General features: G+C 43.0%; 1 protein-coding gene across 2 annotated transcripts in view; it reads left to right on the top strand.

The window, feature by feature from the left end:
• The window catches only part of ATF6 (activating transcription factor 6), a 212,740-nt gene that overhangs the window by 79,258 nt on the left and 119,842 nt on the right, over positions 1-13,640 (top strand). For both annotated transcript variants that reach the window (XM_054479470.2, XM_054479478.2), the window contains exon 10: positions 5,810-5,941. In XM_054479470.2, coding sequence (XP_054335445.1) covers positions 5,810-5,941 — 132 coding nt within the window. The remainder of the gene's footprint in view (positions 1-5,809; positions 5,942-13,640) is intronic.

Below are 13,640 nucleotides of genomic sequence, written 5' to 3'. Positions count from 1 at the left end.
GGTCATTTCATAGAGTTCAAGTATTTAAATTTTTTTTTAGCTGAATTGGACAATCAACTTGTCTTTAATTTAGCTTAAGAGAAATTCCATTTTAAGACAAAAAAACTACAGGGAATGGAGGCCAAAAAATAATAACAACCAAAAACAAACAAGTGAAAAATGTTAAAAGATTCTTAGCAGAATTTATTAATATATTACCTCTTCAAAATATATTCTAGTCAATGGATAGATAATAAAATTGAGACCCACAGACTATTTGGATCCTAAATTTTGCTTCATCATGACTCCCCTGTTGAGAATGCTTTATTGACTCTGTATAATGTAAATAAGATAATTTTTGTGAAGCTCATTGAATGCGTCTGAGCTCCTTGACTCAAAAAAAGCTAAAAGTTACTGAAATAGCTATGGTTAAGGGTATATTGTCATTACAATGTGATAATCATTACCAAAGTGGGCACTGGGAAAAATAGTGACCACTTATGAGCCAAACAAATCAACATTAAAACTGATTTCCAGTAAGTACAGCTGCTAAGTGATTATAGAGCAGCCTGGATACAGATGGGATAGACTACACGGATAGTTAAGCTCAAAGCATTTGTCTGTTAACAGCCATGAATTGTGAGTTGAAATGCCAGTTTTCATAGTGTTAGTAAAATCATTAAAAGAACAGTGATTAGTAGAAGGTTCTTTACAAACTTTAAAGTATCAATAGTTCTGAATTAATTCAATTTATAAATTATCCGTAAGTCATACAAATAGCCACTTCGTACCCTTTCATGTCCCTCCAAACTCCCCCAGTCCCTATTTCCAAACTATCCACTTCTGTTGAATCTGTTGTAAAAATGTGTACCTTTTAGGGAACTGAGATAGGAAAGATGTGAAAAACAAGGTTAGTTTAGAATAATGATTCTCAAACATTGGTAAAGTCACCTAGACTAGTACAACCACTGTGGAAAACAGTGTGGAGATTCCTTAAAGAACTAAAAGTAGACCTACCATTTGATCCAGCAATTCCACTACTGGGTTTCTACCCAGAGGAAAAGAGGTCATTAAACAAAAAAGATATTTGCTCATGCATATTTATAGCAGCAAAATTTGCAATTGCAAAAATGTGGAAGCAACCCAAATGCCCATCAATCAACAAGTGGATAAAGGAACTGTGGTATATATATATGATGGAATACTACTCAGTCATAAAAAAGAATGAATTAATAGCATTCGCAGCAACCTGGATGGGATTGGAGACTATTCTAAGTGAAGTAACTCAGGAATGCAAAACCAAACAGCGTTACATTCTCACTCATAAGTGGGAGCTAAGCTTGGGATATAGGTGCACCAAAATCTCACAGATCACCACTAAACAACTTACTCATCTAAACAAATGCCACCTGTTCCCCAAAAACCTATGGAAATAAAAAATTTAAAAAAAAGATAATTATTAATCTAGTTTTTGGTGAATCAGTGAGTGACAGTGGTTATAGTAGTGGTGGTTTAAATCAAGGAATAAATGTTTGCAAAGTGAAAGGAGCACATCCTACCACACAGTTCAAAAACAATCACAAATATGGCAGGCTTGTTGAGAGCTTTCATACATCATTTATTGTCATGCATTTGTATGATTATTGTATACTGTACACATTTTTATTTTACAATGATTTGTATTTTCCAATGCGTTTATTGCAGTTCAGGGTGGTAGATGGCTGGAGCCTCTCCTGGTAGCTTGCCACACAAGTCAAGAATTAACCCTGGACAAGGTGCCATCTCTTTGAAAGGTGCACTCACACGTGTTCCCCACACTCATTCAGACTGGGGCCATTAAGACGTGCCAGTTAACTTAACATGCACATCTTTGAGATGTGGGAGGAAACTGGAGTACCCACAGGAAACTCATGCAGACTTGGGGAGAGTATGGAAACTCCACACAGACAGTGACCTTGGCTGGGAATTGACTTTTTTTTGTCATCAGTGTTATCACAAAATGACATTGCATGAACCAGCATTATTTGAAGACTTGCTGTAATCTGATTTTTTTTATCTTTCATCTTTGAGTCATTAGCACCAAATATAGTTCTTGGAACATAGTAGGTATTTACTACATGAATAAATTAATGGATGAATCATTCATTCTGGGAAATGTGGTCAACATAGTGCAGTGATGGAATTCCAATCCTGAATCCAAATCCTGACTTTCTTAGTTATTTAGAGCATAAACTTGGGCAAACTGTTTAAACTCTTTGAGCCTCAACTTCCTTTGAGCCTTCATTCCTTAGTACATAGTAGGTACTCAAAAATGGTAGCTACTGTTAAAGTATACTGTATTTGCATCACAGAAGAGCATTTAACATTCTTGTGATATCTTTATGGTCAAGATGGGAAATTTTGATCTAGGTGGTATTTCAGTTAATTCATAAGTAGATAAACCTACATTTTTACAGATTTAGAAGGAGCTTTTTATTTTAATAACAACTCAGTACAGGATATTGATGGCATGCTGATACTTTCTTGGAAGAATTTCTTTTGCTAATGAGGAGCCTAAAAGTTCTTGATTGATTAGTAGGCAAGTATTTTTTTTTTTTAATAAAGAAAAGAAGTTTAATTGGCTCACAGTTATGCAGATTGTACAGGAAGAATGGCTGAGGAGGCCTCAGGAAACTTACAATCATGGCAGAAGGTGAAGGGGAAGCAGGCACATCAGTAGGCAAGTATTTTTAAAGGAATTGATATAAATTATTCAGCTGGATCCTAGAACTCAGTTACATAAATTCAGAGTTGAGGTGGGATAGGAAAAGAAGCAAAAGTAATGGTTCAAAATCGGTTTGTTTGAAAGGACTTAGGGTTTTAATTACACTGGGTTCAATATATATAGAGTGTAATATAACTGCCAGGAAAGCCTATGCGATATTAGACTGCATCAGTAGAACAACAGTGTCTAGAACAAATGGAGGAATTATCCTTTTCCATTCTGTAGTGGTCATACTACCTAAGAAGTACTGTGGCCAATTCTGGACATTACCTCTGAGAAGCATATTGATAGGAGAGTGACCAAATATGCTAAAGGAACTTCAGACTATGCTGTAAAGAGGAGCATGTAAAAGAATCAAGAAACTATAATCTTGAAAAAGAAAGCCTGGGGTAAGAGGGATGTTAGATGTCTTTGGACATTAGAAGAAGGCTTACTTAGACTTGTTCTGGATAGCCACAGAATCCAGAGCTAGTATCAAAAGGTGGAAGTTTTTTTGTTTTTTGTTTTTTAAAAAGGAAGCACATTTCTAGTTAAAACAAGGGGAAACTCTTAATAATTAGGGTGGTAGAGATACTGGAGGGAACAGGGAGTGAGTACTTCCACCAAACAGGAACATTAGTATATGGATATTTCACTAATAACAATAGAGGGGTCAGTAGGGGTTGAATTAATTGAGATTCTCTAAACTTAGGGGAAAGTTCTTAACTTTGATTTTATTCATAGCTTTCATAAGTAGAATTTTTGGCACCATGCTTGAAAGAAAAAGTAAACACTTTTTTTTAAAGTTACTTTCCAAAAGAAGAAATAAAATTTCTTAGTTATCATCATACTCTTCATTTGACTTCCCTCCCAAATTGCTATTGTTTTCTGCTTCTCTCATGTTTTCTTAAATACTCATCAGGGTGACTTTTCTTAAGTTTAGACAGACATTCCACTAGGTCTCTTACCTCATTTGTGGCAAGGTTTATATTGATGTGTGACTGCTCAGGTAAACATTTAGTCTGAAAGATACAACTGTGACAAAATATAGCCTCAGTTGTAGCAAAATTAAATGTTACACAATGGCTTTAAGTGGTGGTACACCTTTGAAGAGTTTGCAGTATGCCCAAGTGCTACAGCATACCATATGAGAATCACTGGGTAGCAACGATTTCTGGGGGTGAAGAATTGAGGAGAATGGAAAATATATTAAGGGATCAGAAAAATATTCTAGAGAGATGTGTCTGCTCCCTGTTTTCCCCCAACACTGATTTCCCCAAATTTGGAGGCAAACTACTATTATCTCAAAGAATTGCTTTTCCTTTAGAACCACAGGCTCCTTAACTATCCTTTTTCATTAGCCTTACTTTCCTCTTGCATTTTATCCCTCCAAATAGAATCTTTTGTGCTTCTCTAGGGAGATTCCCTTTGTGTTGAATTTTATGGGTAGTGTAAATTGTGTGGGTTGCATCATAAAACAAAGTGCGAACACACACACAAAGTCTTATTGATGAGCCAGGTTCCTAAGCACTATTAATGAGTTAAAAGTGTTAATTAAGGCTGGGCGCAGTGGCTTACGTCTGTAATCCCAGCACTTTGGGAGGCCAAGGCGGGAGGATAGCTTTAGCTCAGGAGTTTGAGACTAGCCTGGGCAACATAGTGAGACCTCATTTCTACTAAAATTTAAAAAAAAAAAAAATCAGCCAGGTGTGGTGGCACATGCCTATAGTCTCAGCTACTCAGAGGGGCTGAGGTGGGAGGATTACTTGAGTCCAGGAGGTCAATGCTTCAGTGAGCTGTGATTGCGCCACTGCACTCCAGCCCGGGTGACAGAGTGAGACCCTGTCTCAAAAAAAAAAAAAAAAAAAAAAAAAAAGTGTTAAGTAAGTAGGCAGTATTTGCTTATATGTATATATTTTATTGTTTTCTCCAAATGCTTATGCCTCTGAAGAGGATATACATTGATGAATGAAGATATTAGGGAGGGTAGGGAGAAAGAATAGAAGTTTTTACATATAAATACAAATAGAAGTATTTTTAAACTATTTTTTTCTTAGCTTTATCTGATAGCCTGCCTTCTGGAATTGTGAAAGGCTAACAATGAATTTGACTGTTGAGAAAGAGAATAATTCCTACTTCATTTGAAGTATTCTCTCATTGAAAACACCAGTTTGCACCATCCAGGAGGCCTTCTTATTTCAGTTATTATTGGAGTTTAAAATTTGTTTTTAGGTGTGTCGTATTTATTTCTACTTCATATATACATGTAATTATCGAGTTTTTAAAGCATATAGAGCACTATTGTTTTTTTGGTTTCTTTTATTTGTCTGCATAGTTTATTCTGAATTTGTCTATATACATTTAACAGTTTATTTTATAACTTCAGATGTTTTCTTGATACATATTAGGGCTCTTTTAAGATTGAACAACTGGCTTTAGCAGTTCATGTAAGACAAATCTTCTGTTGATGAATTCCCTCAGCTTCTGTCTGGGAAAGTCTATATCTCTTCTTCGTGTTTGAAGGATGGCTCTGCTGGGCACAGTATGGGAGGTTTTTTTTTGTTTTGTTTTGTTTTTTAATTTAATTTTATTATTATTGTACTTTAAGTTTTAGGGTACATGTGCACAATGTGCAGGCTAGTTACATATGTATACATGTGCCATGCTGGTGCGCTGCACCCATTAACTCGTCATTTAGCATTAGGTATATCTCCCAAAGCCATCCCTCCCCCCTCCCCCCACCCCACAACAGTCCCCAGAGTGTGATGTTCCCCTTCCTGTGTCCATGTGTTCTCATTGTTCAATTCCCACCTATGAGTGAGAATATGCGGAGAACACTACTATTGTTTAAACAGTTTATAAATAAGGTACTTTTACACTTATAAAAATTGTTTTTAATATGTGCAGGTTACCGTGCTAAGGATTTGAACACCTTCAGTACCCTACTTGTGCTTGCTTCTATGCCTAGCATTTTTGTTACATGCATGGATCTACAAAGGAATTGTGGTTTGTTTCAGAGCTGCATGTAGCAGGCATATGTGTGACATATTTTTATTTCAGCTATTATTTCCTGTTTTTTATTTTCAGCATGTTGGAACAGGATTCTAGGAGAATGAACCCTAGTGTGAGCCCTGCAAATCAAAGGAGGCACCTTCTAGGATTTTCTGCTAAAGAGGCACAGGACACATCAGATGGTATCATCCAGAAAAACAGCTACAGGTGAGATGGCATGCATCTATCTTTTGGTCTAAGTGATTTAATGAAGCTGAAACGAGAATTATCTGTAGTATAACATTGCATCTAAATTGTTCATGTATCACTTTGAGTAGTAGAACACATAAATTACTGAAACCATTAATAAATTTTACTTTTAATATTCTAAAATTAAATTGACTTTGAAACCTTTTGTAGTTTTAAAATTCCTATAGAGATGTAATCTTAAAATCTCAGTTTGTGTGCATTAATATACATATTGAAATATATACATATTATATATAATGTCTTCAATAATTATTTCATCTATCATGTGTTTATACATATAATACATCTAATATTTGTTACTGTCTCACCTGTGGATGGATATGATATGGTGGAATAATATGATTGAACCTATTTGCAGTCATTAGGTAAAATCATTTATACTCATTTATTGTGATCTTTGTTGAATCCCTCCCTTGTTGCAATTTAATAATGACTTGATAAATTTCCATATTGCTTGTCAATAGCAAAAGGCTTTAATTGTATAAAAATGCAATTTCTATATTATGTTAACTAGAAGAAGGTATAGTGGACATTTTTATAGCTGTATACTTTTTGATAAACATTTCCCTGTGTTATTTAGAATTTGTATTAGAGCCAAATGGAGCCAGGTCCTTGACTAACAAGGCAAAGGGAGGTCACAGTATGGTAACCATTGCACAGTATAATGCTTGAAAATGATTACAGATTTGTTTATTTTTATCTCTTTAAGGATTTGTAGGTTGAGGGCAGTCATTCTTCCTGATTTTTACTGTGTTACATCCATACTGTTGAAAGATGATCACCACAATCCTGCAGGCTTGTCTCCACTTAGCCTTCCTGAAAAAAATGTTATTTTTGTGGAATACAGTATGCCAAGTCAGTGGAGGACCCAAAGGATCTTATGGCAGTAGCTGCAATGCAACATAGCAGTGATAGATGTCATAATGTTGGAAAACAGCATTTCCTGCTTTTTTACATGCCAAAATTCATCATACTTCTTAAATATTCACCTTGAGGATCTCTTAACAGTGCCCCTGAATATTGGTAGAGTTTAATAGTATCTTAATTTTACTAAGTAATTTGTCCAGGTTTGCCCTACGTGTTCTATAATTTTGAATTCTGTTAGTGTCCACATAAGATCCATCAAAAATTAAATTTAGCCCTCCCCTTTCCCCCTCCCCCTCCCCCTCCCCTTTCCCCCTCCCCTTTCCCCCTCCCCCTCCCCCTCCCCCTCCCCCTCCTTCGGTCTCCCTCTACTTCTTTTTTTGGTCTCCCTCTGTTGCCGAAGCTTGACTGTACTGCCGTGATCTCAGCTCACTGCAACCTCCCTGACTTGGGCTCCTGTGATTCTCCTGCCTCGGCCTGCCCAGTGCCTGGGATTGCAGGCGTGCGCCTCCACGCCTGACTGGTTTTTGTGTTTTTGGTGGAGACGGGGTTTCGCCGTGTTGACCTGGCTGGTCTCCAGCTCCTGGCCTGGAGTGATCTGCCCACCTCGGCCTCCCGAGGTGCTGGGATTGCAGACGGAGTCTTGCTCACTCAATGCTCAATGTTGCTCAGGCTGGAGTGCAGTGGCGTGATCTCGGCTCGCTACAACCTCCACCTCCCAGCCGCCTGCCTTGGCCTCCTAAAGTGCTAAGATTACAGCCTCTGCCCTGCCACCACCCAGTCTAGGAAGTGAGGAGTGTCTCTGCCTGGCTGCCCATCGTCTGGGATGTGAGGAGCCCCTCTGCCTGGCCACCCCGTCTGGGAAGTGAGGAGCGCCTCTGCCCGGCCGCCATCCCGTATTGGAAGTGAGGAGCGTCTCTGCCCGGCTGCCCATCATCTGGGATGTGAGGAGCCCCTCTGCCTGGCTGCCCCATCTGGGAGGTGAGGAGCGCCTCTGCCCGGCCGCCACCCTATCTGGGAGGAAGTGAGGAGCACCTCTGCCCGGCCGCCCCATCTGGGAAGTGAGGAGCGCCTCTACCTGGCCGCCTCGTCTGGAAAGTGAGGAGCGCTTCTGCCCGGCTGCCCCGTCTGGGAAGTGAGGAGCACCTCTGCCCGGCCACCCCGTCGGGGAGAAGAGGAGTGCCTCTGCCTCGCCGCCCAATGTCTGGGAAGTGAGGAGCGCCTCCTTCCGGCCGCCCCGTCTGGGAGGTGAGGAGCGCCTCTGCCTGGCCACCACCTTGTCTGGGAGGAAGTGAGGAGCGCCTCTGCCCGGCCGCCCCGTCTGGGAGGTGAGGAGCGCTTCTGCCAGGCCTCCACCCCGTCTGGGAGGAAGTGAGGAGTGCCTCTGCCCGGCAGCCCCATCTGGGAGGTGAGGAGCGCCTCTGCCCGGCCACCATCCCGTATAGGAAGTGAGGAGCGTCTCTGCCCAGCTGCCCATCATCTGGGATGTGAGGAGCTGCTCTGCCCGGCCGCCCCGTCTGGGAGGTGAGGAGCGCCTCTGCCCGGCCGCCCCGTCTGGGAGGTGAGGAGCGCCTCTGCCCGGCCGCCCCGTCTGGGAGGTGAGGAGCGCCTCTGCCCGGCCGCCCCGTCTGGGAGGTGAGGAGCGCCTCTGCCCGGCCGCCCCGTCTGGGAGGTGAGGAGCGCCTCTGCCCGGCCGCCCCGTCTGGGAGGTGAGGAGCGTCTCTGCCCGGCCGCCCCGTCTGGGAGGTGAGGAGCGCCTCTGCCCGGCTGCCCCGTCTGGGAGGTGAGGAGCGCCTCTGCCTGGCTGCCACCCCGTCTGGGAGGAAGTGAGGAGCGCCTCTGCCTGGCCACCCCGTCTGGGAGGTGAGGAGCATCGGGTAGTGCCTCTGCCCGGCCGCCCATCATCTGGGAGGCGAGGAGCGCCTCTGCCTGGCCGCCCCGTCTGGGAAGTGAGGAGGACCTCTGCCCGGCCGCCCCGTCTGGGATGTGAGGAGGGCCTCTGCCCAGCCGCCCCGTCTGGGAAGTGAGGAGCGCCTCTGCCCGGCCACCCCGTCTGGGAAATGAGGAGCGCCTCTGCCCGGCAGCCCCGTCTGGGATGTGAGGAGAGCCTCTGCCTGGCTGCCACCCCGTCTGGGAGGAAGTGAGGAGCGCCTCTGCCCGGCCGCCCCATCTGGGAAGTGAGGAGCGCCTCTGCCCGGCCGCCCCGTCTGGGAAGTGAGGAGCGCCTCTGCCCGGCCGCCCCGTCTGGGAAGTGAGGAGTGCCCTGCCCGGCCGCCCCGTCTGGGAGGTGAGGAGCGCCTCTGCCTGGCTGCCACCCCGTCTGAGAGGAAGTGAGGAGCGCCTCTGCCCGGCCACCCCGTCTGGGAGGAAGTGAGGAGCGCCTCTGCCCGGCCACCCTGTCTGGGAAGTGAGGAGCGCCTCTGCCCGGCCGCCCCGTCTGGGAAGTGAGGAGCACCTCTGCCCGGCCGCCCCGTCTGGGAAGTGAGGAGCACCTCTGCCTGGCTGCCACCCCGTCTGAGAGGAAGTGAGGAGCGCCTCTGCCCGGCCACCCCGTCTGGGAGGAAGTGAGGAGCGCCTCTGCCCAGCCACCCCGTCTGGGAAGTGAGGAGCGCCTCTTCCCGGCTGCCCCGTCTGGGAAGTGAGGAGCGCCTCTGCCCGGCCGCCCCGTCTGGGAAGTGAGGAGCGCCTCTGCCCGGCCGCCCCATCTGGGAAGTGAGGAGCGCCTCTGCCCGGCCGCCCCGTCTGGGATGTGAGGAGTGCCTCTGCCCGGCCGCCCCGTCTGGGAGGTGAGGAGCGCCTCTGCCTGGCTGCCACCCCGTCTGGGAGGTGAGGAGCGCCTCTGCCCTGCCACCCCATCTGGGAGGAAGTGAGGAGCGCCTCTGCCCAGCCGCCCCGTCTGGGAAGTGAGGAGCGCCTCTGCCCGGCCGCCCCGTCTGGGAAGTGAGGAGCGCCTCTGCCCGGGCGCCCCGTCTGGGAAGTGAGGAGCACCTCTGCCTGGCTGCCACCCCGTCTGGGAGGAAGTGAGGAGCGCCTCTGCCCGGCCGCCCCGTCTGGGAAGTGAGGAGCGTCTCTGCCTGGCCGCCCCGTCTGGGAAGTGAGGAGCGCCTCTGCCGGGCTGCCCTGTCTGGGAGGTGTACCCAACAGCTCCAAAGAGACAGCGACCATCGGGAGCGGGCCATGAGGATGATGGCGGTTTTGTTGAAGAGAAGCGGGGGAAGTGTGGGGAAAGGAAGGAGAGATCAGATTGTTGCTGTGTCTGTGTAGAAAGAGGTGGGCATAGGAGACTCCATTTTGTTCTGACTAGGAGAAATTCTTCTGCCTTGGGATGCTGTTGATCTATGGCCTTTCCCCCAGCCCCCTGCTCTCTGAAACATGTGCTGTGTCAACTCAGGGTTAAATGGATTAAGGGCGGTGCAAGATGTGCTTTGTTAAACAGATGCTTGAAGGCAGCATGCTCTTTAAGAGTCATCACCACTCCCTAATCTCAAGTACCCAGGGACACAAACACTGCAGAAGGCCGCAGGGACCTCTGCCTAGGAAAACCAGAGAACTTTGTTCGTGTGTTTATCTCCTGACTTTCTCTCCACTATTATCCTATGACCCTGCCATATCCCCCTCTCTGAGAAACACCCAAGAATGATCAATAAATACTTAATAAAAAAAAAAAGAAAGAAAAATTTCAAAAAAAATAAATAAACAAAAAAAAGAAAAGAAATAAAGAAATAAAGAAATAAACAAAAAAAAAAGAAAAAAAAACAAAAGAGCAACTTTCCAGAACTAAAAAAAAAAAAAATTAAATTTAAATCTAATAGCCTTTGGATTTACGAGAATTGAGATGGCTTCTTGCTAAAGAATAGAACAAGTTATGGATTGAATTCTTGAAATTACAGTTCAGGTAAGCTTTACGAGAATATTATTTATTCTGCACTAACTGTAGCAAGTAGAAGCCTTCCACATTAGCATAAGATAACATGGTGGCTCCCAGAAAGCATAGTAGTTTGATCATACTAGTTCAACCTAAAAGTCTGAATGACTTTCTGGCTGAAATTTATCAGCTTTCAGAGTAGTACATGGGATGCAAGCTATTTTCTTTCTCCCTCCTCCAAAGTCACCATTGAGTGAATAATCTGGGTTACTGGTCTTGGGGAAAAAAAAAAAACAAAGAAACTACCCAGGAAAGATTATGGATTCTTGATTACATGCAAGTCCTTTGAAATATTATTCAGCAACTTGAAAGATTTAAATAAATGTCTGTCCATTAATTTGATGTTCTTGCTTTTATCAGTATAAATACTGAATAAAAGATACCAAAAAATGTTTGTGAAACATTTGAAAGCACCTAATATTACTTTGTTCTGTGTTCTGAACTGAATTTTAGATGTTTTATCTATTTTCAGCCATGATACCTATACATTTTTTTTTAATGCAGCTTACTTTATGTTTCTTTTTCTAAGGAGAGCTATGAGACATGGTTCAAATAAAAAAGGAGTAGATTCTAATCCCATAGTTTATAATATTGTATTAGCCTATCATTTAGTAATTAACTGCATATATTTTTTCAGTCATAGAAATGTGTGGCATATAAATAGTATGACCATATAATGTTCTATGAAACTGGGACACTCTTAAGAAGGAAAGGTAGTGCTAGTAATAATTACATCAGAATACCAGTACTGCTGTCTTGGATAAATGGGAAAGGATGGTCACCCTATATAAGATGTCACCCAGAACTGATCTTTACTCCAAGAATTCTCATTAACTCTAGCTCCCTAGCACTGTCCTTTACTTTATTTACTTTAATGATTTATTTGCTGAATTTTTTTCTCTTGGCATAAAATGTTTGCAAGCAGACTCGAACTCTGACTGTTCCTGGGCTAATGTTGGTCTAATTGTCTCCAGATTGTATGTTGGCTGATTTTCTCTGTCCTTTAACTCCACCCAATCCTTGTCCTGGTATTTCTCCTATCAGACTTTTTTTTTTTTTTTTTCTCCAAAGAATATTTTTGGCTGATAGAACAAAGCCAGTTAGCACAGATGTGCAGAAATCATTACTAGAGTTCAGATCAGAAATATATTTTCAAAAGCAGTTTTGGACTTTTCTCATGGACTACAGTGTTTGTATTTTTCTAAGTATGCAGGCATGATTTTTAAAATAATGTGTATGTCATAGATTTATAAGAAGAGGTGTTAAGCAGCCTCCTCTTAGAGGCATTCAGTTTTATCAAACACAAGACAGATATTTTTTTTCCTTCTCACTCAATGCTCCATTTTAGGCTGATCCTTTTGTGTTTGCATTCATTACGTGTGCACCAACATGTCTGTTCTATTCCAAACAACTTAAACCTACTTAACCCTTACAGCCACAAGAGAGGACATTGAGAATATTCCTGGTGCAAGTTGCAGGGAAGAATGTTCTATATATCCTCTGCTATTGTTTCTTTTCTCTCTTGTGTGGCATAAATAGATATCTCTAACTTTTAACTTGAAGTTAGCCTTCCCCTCTGCCAAAATTATTTCTGTTAAGGGGCCAGTGCTTTCTGCCATCTTACTTGCCCTTTCCTCAGCATTTGGCTGTGTGGGTCATAAGTCTTTTTCCTTTTATGTTGCTACAGTTTTTTAGTTTCCTTTTTTTATTGGCTGCTGCTTCACAGTAATCTTTGTGGGCTCTTTTTTTACCCAAATCTCAAGGTTTGGAACTGTGAACTTTTTTTATTTTCTTTCTGCCTAGGTGACTCATCCATAATTTCATGCGCAGTTCATATCTGTATGTCCTGATGACTCTCAAATTTATGTTTTCAGTCCAGACTTCTCTTCTGAGTCTCCAGAGTCACATATCCTATACTCTCTTTGACATCTCTGTTTTAACATTTCAAACTTAACATGTGCACTGTGGAACTCAGTTCCTCTCCCTGTTTTACTTCCAACCAATTTTCTACAACTGTGTTTTTTCCTTTCCATTGCTTAAGCCAGAAATCCTGATTCCTCTCTTTCAACAAGTGTTGTTGATACCCTTCCCCAAAATTGTCTTGAATTGGTCCACTCCTCTCCATCTCTGCTGCCACAGACCTAGTCCATGCCATCATCAGTTCTTGCCAGGATTGCCATAGCTCTTTCCTAATCAGTGTCTCAGCTTCCCCTTTTGCCTCCATTGAGTCCATTTTTGGTACCATGGCAAGGTATAAATGTAAATTGAAATATATCACTTCTTTATTTGAAACACTTTTGTGACTTCTTATTACATTTAGTAATTCCTTATTATGACCTGGTCTCTTATTATGACCTTATTATGATTCCTTTCCAGCCTCATCCTGTTCCCTCTCTACCTCCCCACTTGCTTGCAACTCTTCAGCCAGTGGTCTTTTTAAAGTTCTTTGAGCCCACCTTTCCCCCTCCTGCCTCTTTTATGCCTAGAATGCTCTTACCCCAGTTTCTATAGAGGCGGCGTCTTCTCATCATTTAGGCCTTGATGTAACTACCATCTCCTTCTCACACCATTTTATCTAAAATATATACTACCATTGCTTTTCCATTTCAACCATTTGTTTGTTTCTTTCATAGCACTTACCAGCGTTCGGATTTATTTTATGCATTTATTTTCTTCTATTTGGTCCATCTTCCTCATTAAGGTCTTTGGGGACAGAAACTTTGATTCTCTCATTCCCTACTGGATTCTCAGCACCTAGCACAATACCTGGCACACAGTTGGTATGCAGCAAGTATTTGTTGAATGAATAAATGAAAAGTGTGAGTCTCACTATGTTCAGTTTTATATGTTTACATGTTTTCTTTTGAG

This window comes from Pongo pygmaeus, chromosome 1 (genome assembly GCF_028885625.2).
Source record: "Pongo pygmaeus isolate AG05252 chromosome 1, NHGRI_mPonPyg2-v2.0_pri, whole genome shotgun sequence".
NCBI lineage: Eukaryota > Metazoa > Chordata > Mammalia > Primates > Hominidae > Pongo > Pongo pygmaeus.
Note: the sequence above shows the minus strand (reverse complement) of the source record. Positions and strands in the feature narration are given on the sequence as shown.